General features: G+C 41.1%; 1 protein-coding gene across 7 annotated transcripts in view; it reads right to left on the bottom strand.

The window, feature by feature from the left end:
• The window catches only part of dock10 (dedicator of cytokinesis 10), a 326,378-nt gene that overhangs the window by 110,471 nt on the left and 194,548 nt on the right, over window positions 1-21,359 (bottom strand). For all 7 annotated transcript variants that reach the window (XM_080185521.1, XM_080185517.1, XM_080185519.1 and 4 more), the window contains 5 exons: window positions 19,418-19,501; window positions 13,528-13,683; window positions 12,597-12,830; window positions 991-1,113; window positions 623-705 (listed from right to left, as the gene is read on the bottom strand). In XM_080185521.1, the coding sequence (XP_080041647.1) occupies window positions 623-705; window positions 991-1,113; window positions 12,597-12,830; window positions 13,528-13,683; window positions 19,418-19,501 (680 nt within the window). The remainder of the gene's footprint in view (window positions 1-622; window positions 706-990; window positions 1,114-12,596; window positions 12,831-13,527; window positions 13,684-19,417; window positions 19,502-21,359) is intronic.

Raw genomic sequence — 21,359 nt, 5'->3', positions numbered from 1 at the left:
GCTGGACTGGAATATCCTGGCTGCTGCCAATGGTGAACTGCCTCTACCACTGGCAAACATGACCTGGGGGGAGGGGGGGCTGGAAAATTTCAGCCCATGCTTCGAGTCCTTCCATTGCACCCTCAGTAATGCACTCCACCATAAAGGTGAATAAGGGTGCATGTTTCATAACTGTTTAAAGTTCATGTGTTAGTGTCACATGTAGACTTACGTTAACACCACAAAGAAATTACTGTGAAAATCCCCTAGTCGCCATACTCTGGTGCCTTTTCGGGTACACTGAGGGAGAATTTAGCATAACCAATGCACCTAACGTCTTTCAGACTATGGGAGGAAACCGGAGCACCAGGAGGAAACACTCGCAGACACAGCAAGAATGTGCAGATTTGGCACAGGCAGTCACCCAGCTGGGAATTGAACACAGGTCCCTGGCACTGTGAGGCAGCAGTGCTAACTACTGAGCCACCATCCTTAAACATTAAATTTAGTATTGGATTTTGTAGCACAAAATAAATGCAATTCCATTACAATGCTTGTAATGCATCCAACAAATATGCAAATAAACAATTAATGTTCAACCATTCATCCAGGTATCTATCAGTACACGCCAATGTATACATACCTCACTGCCCAAGCAAATGGCATCCGGTACTTGGCTAACTTATTACAAAACTGCTTATTATTCTTTAGAATCTTCTGCACAGTCTTGATAAGAAAACAGGTTGAAAGAAATGACAAAAATCTTGTGAAAAATATGACCAAAACACATCCTTGATTTAATTAACATCTTTAGAACAAAACAGGTTTTCATTTAAGGTCATCTTTAGCCTTTGCAGCAGATCCACTCATTCATGAACAGAAACTGCTTTGGGGTCACATTAATAATTTAACAACCATGCTTATTAGTTACTGCTCTATTTAGTGACAGAATATTACGAAACATAAAAATATGTCTAACAAATATTAAACAGTACAGAAACAAATGGGTACCTTGCTGGAGTCTGTGCTCTTAATATAGGGTTCGGCGCAGCTGGAAATGTTTCCCATTAGTACTTTCTCTATTTTTGCCACCAGCATGATGTCCGTACATGGGTTTGATACAGTGAAAATGGCCTACATGTTAAATCATAATTCATTAATTAATTTCACTGTTTCCAGAGTGGGGAATAATTGTGCAAAGAGAGTCTACATAGAACCACTAAAAAACCCATTCAGCCCATTTTTTTTGCTGGTTAAGAAAGAAAAAATTTAAAAACTAGCTGCCCATTTTAATCCCACCTTCCAGCACCCGGTCCCTAGACTATTACGTTAGGTACAGATCCAGGTACCTTATAAATGAGTTGAGCTTTACTGCCTCCATCACCAAACTAAGCAGTGAATTCTAAACACAGACCATCCTCTGGATGAATATGTTTTTCATCATGTCCCCTCAGTCACCATTATTCTGTCCTCCTTGGTAACTGACCTCTCTACTAAGGGAAACAAAGCATCCCTGTCTACTCTATCTAGGCCCGCCTTTTAATCTTGTACAGTTCAGACAGGTTAACCCTCAGTTCTAAGTAGAACAACCCCAGTCTATCCTAACTTTATTCAAAACTGCAATGTTCATTCCTAGGCAATGTTCTTGTAAATCTCCTCTGTGCTTTCTGCAGAGCAATTATGTCCTTCCTGTAGTGTGGCGACCAGGATTTTATACAAAATTCTAGCTGTGGCCTAACCAGTGTATTATACAATTCCAATATTACATTCTGTTTTTACAATCTATAACTTGTCCAATACAAAAAAAGTTCCATATGCTTTCTTTACCACGTTATGCATCTATCCTACCATCTTCAGGGACCTATGGAGAGGCTCTCTGAAGTCTCTCACTTCCTCTGCCCCTCCTAACATCTTTCCATTTATTGTGTATTCCCTAGCCCTCTCCAAGTGCATTATCTCACACTTCTCTGGATTGCATTCCATTTGCTACTTCTTCACCCACTCAACCAAACTATTGATTTAATTCTAGAGACAACTGCTATGCTTTGCATCATCAACTACACAGTCCGTTTTTGTTTCATCTGTAAATTTCCTAATCATGCCAACTAGAGTTTAATTGAGACAAATGCGAGGTGCTGCATTTTGGTAGATTGAACCAGGGCAGGATTGTTCAGTTAATGGTAGGGCCTTGGGGAGAGTTACAAACAAAGAGATCTAGAGGTATATGTTCATAACATAGTTGGTCACAGGTATAGTGCCAGAAGATTGGAGGATAGCGAATGTTGTCCCATTGTTTAAGAAGGGGAACAGAGACTTCCCCGGGAATTATAGACCGGTGAGTCTTACTTCTGTTGTGGGTAAGGTTTTAGTAAAAATTATTAGGGATAGGATTTATAGTTTTTTGGAGAGTAATGAATTGATTGGAGATAGTCAGCATGGTTTTGTGGAGGGTAGGTCATGCCTTACTAACCTTATTGAGTTTTTTGAGAAAGTGACCAAAGAGGTGGATGGGGGTAAGGCAGTTGACGTGGTATATATGGACTTCAGTAAGGCGTTTGATAAGGTTCACCATGGAAGGCTTCTGCAGAAAATGCAGATGTATGGGATTGAGGGTGATTTAGGTAATTGGATCAGGAATTGGCTAGCAGATAGGAGACAGAGGGTGGTGGTTGATGGTAAGTATTCATCATGGAGTTCAGTTACGAGTGGTGTGCCTCAGGGATCTGTTTTGGGGCCACTGCTGTTTGTAATTTTTATAAATGATCTGGATGAGGGTATAGTTGGGTGGATTAGTAAATTTGCTGATGACACCAAAGTTGGAGGTGTGGGAGATAGTGAGGAAGGGTGTCTTAGTGTACAGGGAGACTTGGACAAGTTGCAGAGCTGGGCCGAGAGGTGGCGGATGGAGTTTAATGTGGAAAAGTGTGAGGTAATTCACTTTGGCAGGAATAACAGATGTGTAGAGTATAGGGCTAACGGTAGGACTCTGAATAGTGTGGATGAACAGAGGGATCAAGGTGTATGTGTACATAGATACCTGAAAGTTGGGAATCAAGTAGATAGGGTTGTTAGGAAGGCATACGGTGTCTTGGCGTTTATTGGTAGGGGGATTGAATTTAGGAGCCGCAGCGTCATGTTGCAAGTGTACAAAACTCTGGTGCGGCCGCACTTAGAACATAGAACATAGAACATTACAGTGCAGAACAGGCCCTTCGGCCCACGATGTTGCGCCGACCAGTTAAAAAACAATGGCCCTCTAACCTAAACCAAACCCTTACCATCCATAAACCTATCCACGGATCTCTTAAACGCCCCCAAACTAGGCGCATTTACAACTGCAGCAGGCAGGGCATTCCAATCCCTCACCACCCTCTGGATAAAGAACCTACCCCTGACATCCGTCCTATAACTACCACCCCTTAATTTAAAGCTATGCCCCCTCGTGCTAGCTTTCTCCATCCGAGGAAAAAGGCTATCACTGTCCACCCTATCTAAACCTCTAATCATCTTATATGTTTCAATACAGTCCCCTCTTAGCCGCCTTCTTTCTAACGAAAACAACCTCAAATCCCTCAGTCTCTCCTCATAGGACCTCCCCTCCATACCAGGCAACATCCTGGTAAACCTCCTCTGCACCCTCTCCAAAGCCTCCACATCCTTCCTATAATGTGGGGACCAGAACTGTACACAATACTCCAAGTGCGGCCGCACCAGAGTTTTGTACAGTTGCAACATGACGCTGCGGCTCCTAAATTCAATCCCCCTACCAATAAACGCCAAGACACCGTATGCCTTCCTAACAACCCTATCTACTTGATTCCCAACTTTCAGGGATCTATGTATACATACACCTAGATCCCTCTGTTCATCCACACTATTCAGAGTCCTACCGTTAGCCCTATACTCTACACATCCGTTATTCCTGCCAAAGTGAATTACCTCACACTTTTCCGCATTAAACTCCATCCTCCACCTCTCGGCCCAGCTCTGTAACTTGTCCAAGTCTCCCTGTAGACTAAGACACCCTTCCTCACTATCTACCACACCTCTGACTTTGGTGTCAACAGCAAATTTACTAATCCACCCAACTATAACCTCATCCAGATCATTTATAAAAATTACAAACAGCAGTGGCCCCAAAACAGATCCCTGAGGCACACCACTCGTAACCGAACTCCATGTCGAATACTTACCATCAACCACCACCCTCTGTCTCCTATCCGCCAGCCAATTCCTAAAATACTTGGAGTACTGTGTGCAGTTCTGGTCCCCACATTATAGGAAGGATGTGGAGGCTTTGGAGAGGGTGCAGAGGAGGTTTACCAGGATGTTGCCTGGTATGGAGGGGAGGTCCTATGAGGAGAGACTGAGGGATTTGAGGTTGTTTTCGTTAGAAAGAAGGCAGCTAAGAGGGGACCTTATTGAAACATATAAGATGATTAGAGGTTTAGATAGGGTGGACAGTGATAGCCTTTTTCCTCGGATGGAGAAAGCTAGCACGAGGGGGCATAGCTTTAAATTAAGGGGTGGTAGTTATAGGACGGATGTCAGGGTTAGGTTTTTTACCCAGAGGGTGGTGAGGGATTGGAATGCCCTGCCTGCTGCAGTTGTAAATGCGCCTAGTTTGGGGGCGTTTAAGAGATCCGTGGATAGGTTTATGGATGGAAAGGGTTTGGTTTAGGTTAGAGGGTCATGCTTTTTAACTGGTCGGCGCAACATCGTGGGCCGAAGGGCCTGTTCTGCGCTGCAGTGTTCTATGTTCTATAACTCCTTGAAAGTGGAGTCACAGTTGGACAAGGCATGTTGGTTTCATTGGTCAGAACATTGAATACAGGAGTCTTGAAGTTGTACAAGGCATTGGTATGGCCACACTTGGAATACTGTGTGCAATTCTGATCACTCTACTATAGAAAGGATATTATTAAACTAGAAAGTGTGCAGAAAAGATTTACTAGGATGCTACCAGGACTTGATGGATTGAGTTATAAGAAGAAGCTGGAATGACTGAGACTTTTCTCTCTGGAGTGTAGGAGGCTGAAGGGTGATCTTCTAGAGGTCTATAAAATAATGAGAGGCATAGATCAGCTCGATAGTCAATATCTTTTCCCAAAGGTAGGCAGTCTAAAACTAGAGGACATAGGTTTAAGATGAGAGGGGAGAGATATTCAAGTGTCCAGAGGAGCAAGTTTTTTCACACTGAGGGAGATGAGTGTCTGGAACAAGCTGCCAGAGGTAGTAGTAGAGGCGGGTACAATTTTGTCTTTTAAAAAGCATTTAGGTAGTTACATGGGTATGGTATGGGCAAAATGTGGGCAATTGGGATTAGTTTAGGGGTTTAAAAAAGGGCGGCATGGACAAGTTGGGCCGAAGGGCCTGTTTCCATGCTGTAAACCTCTATGATCCTATTTTAAGTCTAAATCTTTAATAGATACAACAAACAGCAAGGGACCCAAAACTGAACTCTGAGGAACACCACTGGAAACCACAAAATAGCCATTTGTTTGTTTATTGTCGCTGAGCCAATTTTGGATCCAACTTGCACATTTCCCTGTAACCCATGGGCTTTTACTTTTCTGACCTGTCTGCCATGTGAAACCTTATCAAATGCCTGCCTGTCATGTCCAACAGATTTGAAAAACTGTCCAAAGACAACATCTACTGCAATACTCTCATCAATCTTCCATGTTACTTCCTCAGACAAATTTGGTTAAATTAGTGAGACACAACCTTCCTCTAACAAAACCTAATTAATCCATTTCTTTCTAAGTAACAGTCAATCCTCTCTCTCAGAATTCCCACCAAAGTCAGACAGACTAGCCTATAACTATTTGGTTTACCTCTCATACCCTTTTTAAATAATGCTACAAAGTTATAGACCTCCAATGCTCTGATACCTCCCGGTATCTAGTGGAAACTGAAAATTGATCCTGAGGGCACCTGATATTTCCCCCCTGCCTTCCTTCAACAGCCTGTGAAACAATCCATCTGGCTCTGCCAAATTTCCCACATTCAAAAATGTCAATCCCTCCAGTACTTCCTCTCTCATTATGCTTATTGTATTTAATATTTTGTACTCTTCCACTTTTACTAGAATATCTGCAACATTCTTCCCCTGAGTGAAGGCAGAGGCAAAGTATTCATTGAGAAGACTGCCCACATCTTCAGCATCAAGACACAAGCTAGAATGTACATCTCTGATAAGCCTTATCCTTTCCTTAGTTATTCTCTTGCTCTTAATGTACTGGTAAAACATCTTAGGGTTTTCTTTGATTTTAACCATCAATTTTTTTCATATCCTCTCTTTGCTTTCCTAATTACCTCTTTTACTTCCCCTATACTTCCTATAGTCCTCTATGCTTTCTACAATATTAAGTGACTTCTTTTAGCTTTCTTTAACTCTATATATATATATTTCTGGATAACGACAGACTCGAAAGGCCTACCCTTTTTGCTTTCAGAAATATTTGCTCTTCTATCCCCCATCACGATTTGGTGATTATAGTACACTCCTAGTAGTGTGATTGCCCCTTTTTATTTCTGAGCTCTACCCACATGGTCTTGTTTGATGACTCATTTAGTAGATCATCCCTCCTCACAGCTGTAATTGATTCTTTAACCAATAATGCCGAACCCTCTCCTATTTTTAGACCCCTCTTTACCCCAAAAACCAGGATGCTGAGCTGCCATTTATGCCCCTCTTTCAGCCAAGGTAGCATGAGAGCAATGATATCATGCTGCCATGTGTCTACCTGCGCTCTCAGCTCATTGGCTTTACTGTTATGCTCCTTGCATTTAAATAAATACCTCCTAGCATTGCCAAATTTCTGTTCCATAAACCTCGTAACATTTGCTTCTTTTGGCTTTCAGAGTCACTCGCTAATTTCCTGTCTCCTGCTCCCTGCTTTGAGTTTGTCCCAACTGAATCTGTCCTCATTTTAAAAAAATCAGGAGAGAACAACAGTAGTTGCCACAGTTTCAAATCACATTGTAATTTCAATTATGCACACAATGTTGCAGCAGAGTCATCACAGCACAGAAGGAGACCATTTGGCCAATAGAATCTATGCAACAATCCAGCTAGTCTTAATCCCCCACTACATCCCTGCAGCCTGCCACCATCTACAAGGTCCAGTCAGGTTTGTGATAGAATACTCCCCATTTGGTGGTTGAGCGAAGCTCCAACAATACTCACGAAGCTTGATACCATCCAGGACAAAGCAGCCCATCCAGCACCTTCAACATTTATCCCTCCATCAACAGTGGCAACAATGTGTACTATGTACAAAGATGCAGGAATTCACTAAGGCACCTTCTAAACGTATGATCTGCCAGCTAGAAGGACAAAGACAGCTGATGCATGGAAACACCACCACCTGCAAGATTATATCCTACAAGTACCCATCAAACTTCATTTTGTCTAACATGTCTGAGTAATCAAAGAATTAAAAAAAAATCTTTTTTGGGTTGATGATCTCATTGGCTGGAACAGCACTCATTGCCCAACATTAATTGTCCTGGAAATGGTGGTGGTGAGTGTCTGTTTAAACTCTTGCAGTCCATATATGTAGGTACACCAACAGTGCTGTTAGGAAGAAGTTCCAGAATTTAGACCCAGCAGCTGTGAAGGAGTGCCAATACAGTTCCAAGTCAAGATGTAAGTAGCTAGGACTAGAATTTGCAGGTGGTGGTGTTCCCATGCATCTGCTGCCTTTGTCCTTCTAGCTGACAGAGAGGTCATGTGTTTAGAAGGTGCTGTTGAAGGTGCCTTGGTGAAGTCCTGCATCTTGTACATGGTACACACTGTTTCCACTGTTGGGGGAGGGAGCGAATGTTGAAGGTGGTGGATGGGTTGCTTTGTCCTGGATGGTGTCAAGCTTCATGAGTGTTGTTGGAGCTTTGCTCAACCAGCCAAATGGGGACTTTTCTATCACAAACCTGACTGGACCTTGTAGATGGTGGACATGCTTTGGGAGTCAGCATGCAAGTTATTTACTACAGAATTCCCAGCCTCTGACCTGCTCTAGTTGCCAAAGTATTTATACAGTATACAAAATCTGGTAGAATTAATCAGGACTCCAACCAATGTATATTCCATTGTTGAGTCTGGGCAGATACACCTCTGAGTCCCAAGCCCCACTAATCAAGAGGAAAAGGTTTATGGGTGCACAGGTCTTTCCTGGGAAAACTAGTTACTGTATCACTTGGACCTAATGCTGAGACCACAAATAGATTTATGGGCTTATTAAGGTCATCCAAATGCAAGAGAGAGCAAGCACTGTAGGTTACTGATTAACCTGCAAGAACCAGCTTAACAGAGAGCTATAGAGTTCTGTCACTTTGTGTCTGCCAGTAATACATTCAAACACAACCTGAATAAAAATATGTTACCATTCACTGGCATTTAGTTGACTATTGGTGAATTTATTCTTGGTGGATACGTTCAAAATAATAAGATGACAGAGCTATTGTACTGACAGCATCAATAGCCACAGATTAACAAATGGTTCAATATTAATCAATAATAAAATACTAAATCTGATTAAAGCAATATGCATAGTTTAATGCTCAAAGAACATAGAGATAATTCTTGAACTGCTGAAAGCAAGTGTTAATTAATTATGATGCACCAAATGTTTTACCCTATTGTTTTAAAGACATAACAGACTAACCATAAATTAAACATTGTTTTCTAGCCCCGCCACATTTCTCAAATCCCATAATAGATCTGTGACCAGAAATAATACGAGTTTATTATTCTCGGTCAGTTCAATACCAGGAAGGGGTACGACAACTTTCATTTGTACAACACCTCTTAATCTCCTAGCAGATCACTACAATAGCTGTTATAATGCAGCTTCAACTTGGCAAGTTATCCCAAAGCACTTCACAGAGATCGGCACTGATCCACAGAGATAGCTGGGGGAACGAGTAAAAGTTTGGTAGAAGAGGTAAGTTTTAAGGGCAGTTTTAAAGGATGAAGACATAGGTCACAACATTCAGAGAAGTGATTCCAGAACTTAAGGCCCAGAAAGCTAAGGCATAGCCATCAATGATTGGATGCAAGGACTGGGGGAGGAATGACGGGGGAATGTGTAAGAGGGCAGGGACGGGGGTGGGGGGGGGGGGGTGCACAAGTTCGTGGACAGATTTGAACAGAAAATTTACAGTTTTAAAAGAGATGTGCAAAAAATAAAATGTTATCAACTAGTCAAACTTATTCTTCAAGCAAATGAATGCAGCTTTGATCTAGAATCTGAAGGACTGGTTACACCTTCTGGCCACCTGATGATTATTTCCTCTCATCTGCATATATGGTTACTTTACTTTCACACTTAGGGGCCAAACAAGCAAGAGCTCAAATTCAAGCCCTGTGATGGGATCATGGCACACACTTGAACAAAGAGGCCGTTCTATAGTTAAACAGGATTTAACACAAAATTCAAATCTGGCAACAGAACTGTAATGTTTGCAGACGTTCTGTGCTTTCTTTCAAGATGCCATATTAAAATATACACTGTTAAAAGACACAGATAGAAAAACAATCAAGCGCAGGATTTGAACCCGTGGCAATAACCCTGACAGGCGAGACAGTGAATAATTATTGTGCCAGATTTCTGTCTGTTTCCATGGGCAACCAAAGTAGGGAAAAAATCTTGGCAGATGCAGCATTCAAAGAAGACAGCACAATCTGCCAAGATAGTTAAATGATTTTACACATGTTCAAGAGATCAGTTAAGTTCTGCTCCATTCAGCATCATAATAAATTGGAACAAATCCTTCTGCGACATGTCGTTTCCAATAACAAGAAGAATTTTGTATCAATCCATGATGAAAGCTTTCACTATTTCTGGTGCAAAGGGAAATTCACTATCAGTTTTTTCCAGCTCTCAAAAGTAAAATTCACTCTTCTTTGTGAATGAAATATTACTTGGTGGAGTAATTGTCAGATTATTTACATGTATTTTGTATCAACATTAGAACTGGCGAATACAATCATGTAGTAACAATCCCTAATCACATTGAATCAGCTCATATCACCTTTTTATTCATTCCTGGGACAGAGGCATCACTGGCTGGTCAGCATTTATTGCCCATCCCTAGTTGCCCTTGGAGGGCAATTGAGAATCAACCACATTGCTGTGGCTCTGGAGTCACATGTAGGTCAGACTAGGTAAGGAAGGCAGATTTCCTTCCCTAAAGGACGTTAGTGAACTAAATGGGTTTTCCTGACAGTCAACAATGGTTTCATGGTCATCAGTAGATTCTTAATAAATTGAATTCAAATTCCACAATCTGCTGTGGCGGGATTCGAATCTTGAGTCCTCAGAACATTAGCTGAGTTTCTGGATTAATACTCTAGCAATAATGCCACTCGGCCATCGCCTCCCTTATAAACAAATGAAAAGCACCAAACAATAAGTGAACAATGCATAATTGACATGGATACTAAATTAATCAAAGATTCTTATAACAATTATAGCTGTGAAGATGCACTCCTGAGCAATAGTGAATCAGCATCATGGAATCTGTGTTTCTAAAGGAGGTTACTCATCACTGGATGGGATTTTCCAGCTCCTTCCATCACATGGCGGAAGATCCCGCTGAAGTTGACCCCTCACAACAGGATCCCCGGCGGGATGGCCAAGGCAAGTAAAACAGCAAAGACATCAGCAGGACCGGAAGAAGATCCCACTGGCAGTCAGCTCACTGGCGAGCCGCCTCTACTGCCGGGAAATAAGCCCCATTTGGAAAAACCGACCATTGTCTAAATTTGCACATCACCTGAAAAATTATCTGTGAGAACGTTTTGGGTCCATTTATATTTTTTTACATAAAAATAATGATTAATATAATCTTATAATATGCTTTTGGATGAATGTTGTTTAAAGTAAAACAATCACACATGGCCTATAACTTTAAATCAACGGAAGTCAATTTTAGCCCAACGAAATCAGCATTGATGGGATGGCAACTGCCTCAGAAGTTGACTGGGAGACCTCGTGCCTCTTAATACCTGCAAGTGACTGTCACTTGGTGATCAAAATGGCCGGAGGATCCTTTAAATATGCAAATTGGAATTTGATGATGTGCATAAAAGCCCGATTGCCTATTCAGGGAAGGCTGGTCAGAATTTGTGCTGTCAACACTCGGGGCAATATTTTCACTGATCTAATCTGGAGAGGTTGCAAAAAAGTTGTTCTCAATTACTTTTGTACAGGCAGGAAGAGAAGCCAACAGAAAGGAAATTGAGTTTGATGTCTAAAGACAGCAAATTCCGATGCCTATCGTGCACCCCGGCTGAAGTTAAATCTCATCCCACCGTCTCTTTTTTTTAAACACCTAATCAAAAGGTGACAGTATGAAAAAAAGTCCTGGCCTGTAGAATGTGAAGATGGTGTCATAACCAAAGTACAACTGTGACTATATTAATATCTGCATCTCCCAGCCTACCATAAGGGAGGCCAGTGGTGTAGTGGCATCATCACCAGTAATTCAGAAACCCAGGATAATTCAAATTCAATAAAAGGTCTCAAATTAAAAGTCTAATGAAACCACTATTGATTGTCATAAAAACACCCCTGGTTCACTAATGTCCTCTGGGGAAGGAAATCAGTCATCATTACCTTGTCTGGCCTACATGTGACTGCAGACCCACAACAATGTAGTTGACTTTTAAATGGCCTAACAAAGCCATGAAGTTCAAGGGCAACTAGGGATGGGCAATAAATGCTGGCCAGCCAGTGAAGCCCACATCCCAAGAATGAATTAAAAAAATGCAAGAACGAGATGAATAGAAATGGCGATTTAGTTTGCAATTGACATTTGAACCCTCAACATATTTTTGCCCATTTCTCCTTTTGTTGATCAGAAACTGCTTAACCCAGTATCTATGGCCTTCAGCCTTGCAAGTGCATTAGAATTAAACTGCGTGCCAAGTTTTAGAAGTTGCATACAGCAGTTAATTTAGAACACTTCACATTTAGGGAGAAAAATTTGTCATGAGGAGAAGGTAATGGCTTCTATGTTCTTTTTTGCACTGAATGATACATGTATTGTGCTGGAATATTAAAAAGGGAGGAGTAAATTGTGCTCTTAAAATGATCCACTTTTTATTCCAAGGCACTGGTAATCCTAAATCAGGTAAAGCCTCACTAGATCGCAGTATTAAATTTTCTACACATTTCCACAACTTCAGTATAATTTTCAATGAGATATGTTGTACTATCGAAGATTGAATCTAACACTTTCATTATCCCTAATCTCTCTCCTGAGTCTTGAACTGGAAGATGAGAAAATGTCTTTTCCCTAGTATTTATAAAATGTCACCTGAAAGTTCCATGGTAAAGTCACTATTTCCCCAGAAGACCAGAGGCTGCTCTCCCACGGAGGACTATTATAACTTGTGAACACTGGAACATCATGAATGCAATCATGAACTTTAAGCAACTCTTCACAAAAATGCATGACAGTAACATTCAGCTAAACAAGCTATAGTCACTTGCAGTTTTGAGCTGGTTACAGTCTGTTTTCAACATCCAGTGACAGACTGAATCCACATAGAATCTGTTGGGAATCCAGCAATTAATGAAAAGTAACAGAAACACTCATCATAATACCTTTTTTGGATATTGTAACCATCCTTCAGGGAATTTTTGTAACTGGGGCTCTCCAGATTTTTCTCCACCATCTGTTTTCGCAGGAGAATTTTTTCCTCCATTTTCTGTCATCGATAGTGAACCGGAAAGCAGCTGCCTGACATTGTCGTGATTTAAATCCAAATGAAAATCTGCAGATATTTTTCTGTTTTCTCGAGTATCAAAGAGAGCAAGACTGATGAAGAATGGCTCAATCTACACAAAATAAAAAAATTGATTCAGAGTTTCTGTTTATAATAACATCGAAGATGAAACATGTAAATGTTCAACATTGCTGTTAAAATCTAAATCAGCCAAGAAAATCCTTCCAGGGGTTTTGGTGGTGCTATTTTATTCTCTCCTCCTTTTCCTGCTAATTCTTTAAGACATTGACTCTCTGCAAAGGTTTGATTCCACAGTTACCATTCTGCACTGCTCTGGAGTGGCTATTTTTTTTTGTGTATATGACACCATGAACACCAGCTAGTTTGTGTATTGTGGGGAACACCATGAACACCAGCTAGTTTGTGTATTGTGGGGAATGTCACACAGCAGAAATGAATCCACATTCAACCCAGCAGCTACAGAAAATCCAGTCACCTACTGCCCCAGCTGGGAATGGATTGAAAACAGATCAAGAACTCATCTTAGGCCTAGCATATGGCTCTGTAAAATGTTACACAACACATTTACCCACTCTCTTATCAGAGAAGCCAAAATTCTAATAGTGACAACATACTTTTGAGTTAAATCTCACCACTACAAAATATCTAGTAGAATGCAATTTGTACAGGTGTGATTATTTAGTAAAAATACAATCCAGGGATAAAGGCTGCCTTGTAAGTGTAGAATGACTCATGAACACTAATTGGATAAGTAATCTGAATGTGGTAATAATGCAGCAGATGCTTACATTGGTTTGCTGACCATCCTCAGTATCATTGACACAAGCCTGAAGGTTTAGAGCAAGCGATCTGCACGTAACCAGTATCCTCTTGCCTAGCTTCTGAACATAAGGCTTCATTGGTGATTCATTCAGTGAAAAATCTGACTTCTGTGATTTGAGGATCTGAAAAGATATAGTATAGACAAAATGTGCAGAGATATACATGTCCTTAAAAAATGAAAGTCTGGTGTTTTAGAAGTTATATATTTGCAGAAATAACACTGTTGTGCTGATCAGAGCAGAAGTGAATCCACATTCGACCCAGCAGCTATAGAAAATCCAGCCAACTATAGCTCCAGTTGAGAATGGACTGAAAACAGATTTAAAAAAACTCACGTTGGGCCTAGCAAATGGCTCTGTAAGATGTTATACAGCACATTTATCCACCTTCTTATCAGGGAAGCCAAAATTCTAATAGTGACTTAACATATTTTTCAGAATAAATTTTAGATGACGCTGATCTCCAATGAAAGAGCCATCTCACCTGTACAACTTTGCCTTCAAACCAAAACCAAACTTTTCATTTTATTTCATTCACTTCTATTAAATTTCAGCATATTTTTGTTTTCACTGGGAATGCTGATGAGATTGCAGGAATTTATGAGATTAGGAACTAAATTGCAAAAGGGAGGTATTAGATTCTTCTTTCATTTCAACAACTCAAATCCAGCCCAAATTGATATTGTAGAGGTCTCAACTGACTGAATGTGGCAAGGATCCAGGATGAAATTAAATCATCATTTTTAATGTGATGATCAGTAACTCAAAACTATCCAGGTAATGACAGAATTATTGAATAATTACTTTGTCTCATTACTTTTCAAAGAGACTGATGAGATGAACATGACATTGAATGAAGAGATTTAAAAATACAGAAAGACATGTATGATTAGCAAATATTTGATAAACTAATCAAACTTAAGGCAGGACAAAACCCCTGCTGCAGATTAATTGCATTTGCACAGAGTAAAGGGAGATAAAGCTACCAGAGACATTATGATATATATCCTTTAAAAAGATCAGGGAATACAGCCAGGAAATATAGTAAGATTAAGACTGTTGGCGGAAAAAGATAATAGAATAATTACTTGAAGATGGAATAGAAAAAATCCAAAAGGCTATTTAGAACGAATTTAAAAAGTGAAGGTCAATGTATTCAGTTCTTTGAAGATGCAGGATAGATAAAGGGAGTACACAACAGTTATGTATTTGATGGAAGATACTGTCTTTGATAAGTTATCTAAACTAGATTCAAGATAAAGATCAGAGCAGTGGAGCCAGAAAACAAGAAACAGAATAGGTTGCAAGTTGTAGAATCCCTACAATGCAGAAGGAGGCCATTTGACCATGAAGCCTGCACCGACCATAATCCCACCCAGGCCCTATCTCCATAAACCCACATAAATCTGTTAAGTCCCTGATACTAAGGGGCAATTTAGCACAGCAAATCAATCCTAACCCATCCACCTTTGGACTGTGGGAGGAAACCAGAACACCAGAGGAAATCCTTGCAGACATGGGGAGAATGTGCAGGCTCCACGCAGGCAGTGACGCAAGGCCAGAATTGAACCCTGTAAGGCAGCAGTACTAAGCACTGTGCCACTGTGCAAAAATAAAATGTTGGAAATGTTCAGCAGGTCAGATCCGTGGAGAGAAACAGAGCAATGTTTCAGATTGATAGTGGACCTAGACTTGAAATATTGGCCAGAATTCTGAACAAAGAACAAAGAACAGTACAGCACAGGAAACAGGCCCTTCGGCCCTCCAAGCCTGTGCCGCTCATTGGTCCAACTAGACCATTCGTTTGTACCCCTCCGTTCCCAGGCTGCTCATGTGACTATCCAGGTAATTCTTAAACGATGCCAGCGTGTTTGCCTCCACCACCCTACTCGGCAGTGCATTCCAGGCCCCCACCACCCTCTGCATAAAAAACGTCCCTCTGATATCGGAGTTATACCTCGCCTCTCTCACCTTCAGCCTGTGACCCCTCTGCCAGATAAACAGGAGTCACGCTCCATAGAACAGTGTGGTTAGAATCATAAAATTCCTACAGCGCAGAAGGAGGTCATTTGGCCCATGGAGTCTGCACCAACTCTATGAAAGAGCATCTCACTCAGGCCCACCTCCTCACCATAACTTTACGCATTTACCATGGCTAACAGGCCCAATCTACACATCTTTGTACTGTGAGAGGAAACCCACACAGACATGGGGAGAACGTGCAAACTCCACAAAAACAGACACGCACAGAGCCACAATTGAATCTGGGTCCTTATCTCATTGAAGCAGCAGTGCTAACCACTGTGTCACCATGCCATCCATTCACCAGTCAGAGAGCTGGCAGTGAATCCCCTTCAGTTCCTTGAGAGAGGTTTGACAGAAATCAGTCACCACTGGGCCTTCACAGCCAGTGGTTGAAGTCCCTGGTGGTGCGAGTCCCACCCTCCATGAGATGTTAGCCAATCATTGGTCAATGGCTCATCATTGCTGGAGACACCTTAAACTGCAGGCAATTCAAGGTGGCGGGGGGTGGGGGGGGGGGGGGGCCGTGTGGTGGTGGGGGGGGGGGGGGGGCGGGGGGTGGTCACAGGGGTGGGGCAAGGGCAAGGGAGTGGTTTTCAGTGATAACATACAGAGTTCCAGTTCCCCATCCAATTACATCTGTACAGGAGGACCTGATATTCTTGCCCCATGGTCAATTGAGGGTCTTACGTGGACAATTAATAATCACTTAAGGGCCTCATTCCCCTCCCATGTATTAAACCAGCTGCAGGAGAGCCTTTTGGCATGTGGGGAACATAAGTAAACCTGTGCAGGCTGCTTGTTGTCTCTTGGGTAGGGGGGGCTGGAGGGGTTTGCTCAAATGACCCAGCCTCAAGAAAGAGTTAAAGGCACTGAGAGCTAATCCCTGCTCTTGCTGCCAACCCTGCCTAACTTGGCTAGCCCCCTGCCCCGTCCCGCCATTACTTACTTGACCTGGGTCACTATGACCTTGGGCCTCTGGTGACTGTTGTTCTGGCAGCAGCCACTGTCTTCCCGTTGATGGTATTGTTGGCTTTTGATTGGCTACTGATCTGAGTTGATCTCTCAACTGCCTGACTGGCTCATGGTCCAGTGGGCATTCCTCAATGTCGGTGGGTCCAGAATCACATCACCACCACAAGATTCCACCCATGAATTTTAACATAATTAAGTGTTTGATAGGAAGAAAACATGCTGGTCACATAAGGCTAAGATAATAAAAATCTTAAGTGGAATAGAACAGCAAAGAGTTCTAGGTGTTCAGCTCACAATCACAGGCTAATAAGCAGCCCAAGCAGCAGGATTAATTTCTAGAGGAGTAGAATTGAAATCACGTTAAATTTGTTTTGAACCTTTGTTAAACCACATTTGGAGTATTGTGCAATGTTTCAATCTTCATATTATAAAAAGGATAGAGAAGCATTGATGAAAGTGCAAAGCAGTTTCAGAAGGAAAATACGTGAACTGAGAGCATATACTTATCAGGAAAGACTGACCAGGTTGGAGATCAATTCTCCAGGAAGGAGAAAGCTGAATGTTGAACTGGAAGAGGTCTTTAAGATTACAACAGAGTTTGATAGGATAGATACATAGATGATGTTTCCACTTCTGGATGACATCAAAGTTGGGATCATCAATATTAGAAATTAGTAAATTGAGTAGGAAATTCAGAATTCATCCAGAGTGTGCCAGGAATGTGGAACTCACCAACACGGAGTGGTTGAGTGTAATAACATGATGTATTTAAGGCGAAGCTAGAAAAACACGAGGAGAAGAGAATTGAAGAATATTCCCATAGGATTAGATGTAATAGAGCGGGAGGAGGCCCATGTGGAACACAAATGAGCAGAACAGTCTTTTTGTGAACTGTAGGCTTTTTGGGTGAGATTTTACGGCCTCGCTCAGGCAAGACCAGAAAGTCCAACCCGAGGATAACGGACATTTTCATTGAGCGTCCCTTTGCCTGCTCTGATTCTGTGGCGGGAAGGCTGATAGAATTCCATTCTTCTAGCAGAATTTTCCTGTCCTGCCTGCCACGGGAATCATAGCAGTTGGGGCACGGACCAGTCAGAGGTATGTTGACCTCCGACGGGATCTTCCAGTCTTGGGGTGAGTGTGGCCGGAAAATCCCACCCTTTGTAATTCTGTAGCATTCATAATTTCACAATCTCACACAGTAAGGATAAAAAGATTATTGATGTGATAAAGGAAAATTCACACTGGGCAGTAAGTGGTTGACATTAAAGGACATTGTTGCAATAGAGAATAGACAATCTTTTATTTGGTTCAAAAGCATCTAATCCTGCACTCTTGATGAGAATAAAAATTTACCAAAATCTGTTCCCATTAAAAATGGTGAATGAGTTGGGGAGATAGTACTGCAAACTTAATACTGAAAATTGAGCTGAAGTAACATTATTCAGCTCCCTCACATTGCTGGCCACAGTGCTTTTGTTATTGGCACACAGTTTAAAAAATATATAATAAATGAAACAGGCAGCAACATAACAAAAGAAAAGGGATGTTCATCAAACTTTTTTTTCAAATAGAATTTTTAACAATGGTCTTCATTTTTTGGAGTATTTTCTGTTTCACACGTACACAGAACAATCGAGTGGAATAGTGGGGGTGGAGTGTACCAAAGACAATGGTGAAATGGTTATACAAACATATTGAGCATCTGCTCATGGTTTCCTTTCGATAGCCAGCATATATGCTTGAGAGGAAGTGGTGGTGATGCGACTAAAGAAAGAATTAAATAGGGGCCTGACAAAGAGAAAAAAGGTAAGAGATGTAAGAAAAGAAATGGAAAGAGAGAATGTCAATGCAAGTGATGTGTACAGGAAGGACATCAGTCGGACAAAAACTAGCAAAAGAACGGTGCCATTAGAGGTGAAGGATAACAATTGATGGGGGAGGAATTGGATTCAAAACAGAACTATAGGAGGAAGGAATTGAGAGGTGGAGAAGTAGCTATAGTCCATGGGGAAGGTAGTTCATCTGAACATGCTAAAGTAAAATAACATGCTCACTTATCACAAAATTCCAAGTTTCACTCCTTAATTTTCTCCTGAAAACAATGGTTTATGATGGGTTATGACTTCATCCATGAGACCACGCTTCGTGCATCTGTCTTGGCAGCAGACTCAGCAAACTTCTCCATTGTATAAAACACCAAACCACAATGACCACATGGTCACGCACAAAACTTAGAGCAGCTTCAACATTTTAAGTCATGTACTGGATGGTCAGTGAAAAAAACAGTAAGCATGGTGGGAAGAAAAAGTTAACTTCAATTAAATCTAAATAGTAATACTCAACAAAATATTAATACACTGACTGAGTTTGAGAATGTATTTTCATGAGATTGTTTTCCACCACAATGTAAGAACATCTGGTATAAACGAACATAATTAACTGGAATGGTAAACAATGTCAGAGTTTATTGAAATCAATTATGGTAAATATAGTCTTTTGGTATTGTTAGGTTACAATGATACATAATATAATTCACCTGAATGCTACTTTTCTTCATTCCCTGTCCATTTGGTTTTCTACACCCTGCTATGATTCAAAGTTCCAATTTCTCAATCATTGCTGTTCCAGAATTACCTGCTAAAGTGGTCTTGAAGATTGACGTAGGTTAATTTGTCTGCGGAATGTTTCCCCCAATATTGTTGATATGGCAAGAAACTTGAAGAAAAACATACTGGGAAGCTTGCTGGACGGCTTTGGAGTGCATGCTGCCTTCTCTACCGTATTAATTACATTTTTAAAGAAACAGATAGCAGTACCTTGCTGACTAATTCAACAGCAACATATGTAAGTTACTTACTGGTATATCAGGGTCAAGGGAAAACAGATTTAGTCGTTCTTCATTTCTGGACATTTTAATGGTCTCTTCTGTTTCTACAATATACTGTGGATAAAAAACAGAAAAGGATAAAGGAATTTTGCACAATACTTTATTTCTAAAATAATAAAAGGTTTAACTCTGGAGGGACAGAATTGATAATGTTATGCTAAACTTATATTGAACCTTGGTTGGACTACACAGTCTTGATTAGCTATATGCTGTAGAGGCACTGGAGAGGGATGAAGTGTTTCCACATGTGAGAAAGAGCAAAATTAGGGGACATCAATATAAGATAGTCTAATGTGAATGTTACTTGTCTGAGCACCAGGCAATGCCAACCTCCACCGTGAGAGAACCTAATTATCTCCCCTTGGCATTCAACAGCATTACCATTGCTGAATCCCTTAGCACCAACATCCTGGGCGTTACCATTGATCAGAAGCTGAACTGAACCAGCCATCAAATATTGTGGCTACTACAGTCTGAGAATTCTGTGGCAAGTAATTCACCTCCTGACTCACGAAAGCCTGTTCCTCATCCACAAATCAGGAGTGTTGTGGAATACTCTCCACTTGCCTGGGGAATGCAGCATAGATAAGCTCAATACCATCCAGGACAAAGCAGCCTGTTTTGTCTGTACTCCTCTTCACTATCTCCATCACTGATGCACAGTGGCAGCAGAGTGTAATGTACAGCATTTATAATTTAATTGAAATGAAATGAAAAGAAAATAATTTATAATATGATGCCTGTACGCACTGGAATTTAGAGAAATTATCTCACAGAAACTTATAAAATCCTTACAGTGGCAGATGCAAAAAAGGATATTTCCCCAAATCCAAAACCAGGGGACACAGTCTCAGAATAAAAGGTAGGCCATATAGTACTGAGTTTAGGAAGAATTTTCTCACTCAAAAGGGGGCAAACCTTTGGAATTCTCTGCCCCAGACAAATGTGGACGCTCAGTCATTGAGTATATTAGAGACAAAAATCATTACATTTCTGGATACTAATGACATCAGGGCATATAATTCAGCAAAGAAGGATCAAGGGATTGATTAAGAAGGAGAAAATGCAGTAAGAAAGCAAGCTTGCAGGGAACATAAAGACTGACACTAAGAGTTTCTATAGATACATGAAGAGAAAGAGGTTGGTGAAGACAATGTAGGTCCCCTACAGACAAACGGGGGAATGTATAATAGGGGACAAATAAATGGCCTGAACACATGCTTTGGTTCTGTCTTCCGTTTTCACAAAAGAGGACACAAATCAGATGCCAGAAATGTTGGCGAATGCAAAATTTAGTGAGAGGGAAAAATTCAGGGAGATCAATATTCGTAGAGAAATGGTACTGGGAAAGTTGATGGGATTGAAGGTGGATAAATCCTCAGGGCCTGATATTCTACATCCCAGAGTACTTAAGAAAATGGCTCTTTGCTGAATTATATGCCCTGATGTCATTAGTATCCAGAAATGTAACGATTTCCGTCTCTAATATACTCAATGACTGAGCGTCCACATTTGTCTGGGCCAGAGAATTCCAAAGGTTTGCCCCCTTTTGAGTGAAAAAATTCTTCCTAAACTCAGTACTATATGGCCTACCTTTTATTCTGAGACTGTGTCCCCTGGTTATAGACTTGGGGAAACAGTGGATGCATTGGTGGTCATCTTCCAGGATTCTATATACTCTGGAACAATCCCTGCAGATAGGAGAGTGGTGAATGTCACTCCAATTTTCAAAAAGGGAGGTAGAGAGAAAATAGGGAGTTATTGGCCAGTAAGCTTAACATCGGTAGTGGGGAAAATTCTCAAATCCATTACCAAGGACTTTATAGCAGAGCATTTAGAAAGCAGTGACAGGATCAAGCAGAGTCAGCATGGATTTATGAAGGGGAAATCACGCTTGTAAATCTGTTGGAAT

Source organism: Carcharhinus amblyrhynchos, chromosome 3 (assembly GCF_965287045.1).
Source record: "Carcharhinus amblyrhynchos chromosome 3, sCarAmb.v2.hapA, whole genome shotgun sequence".
NCBI classification, from domain to species: Eukaryota; Metazoa; Chordata; class Chondrichthyes; order Carcharhiniformes; family Carcharhinidae; genus Carcharhinus; species Carcharhinus amblyrhynchos.
Note: the sequence above shows the minus strand (reverse complement) of the source record. Positions and strands in the feature narration are given on the sequence as shown.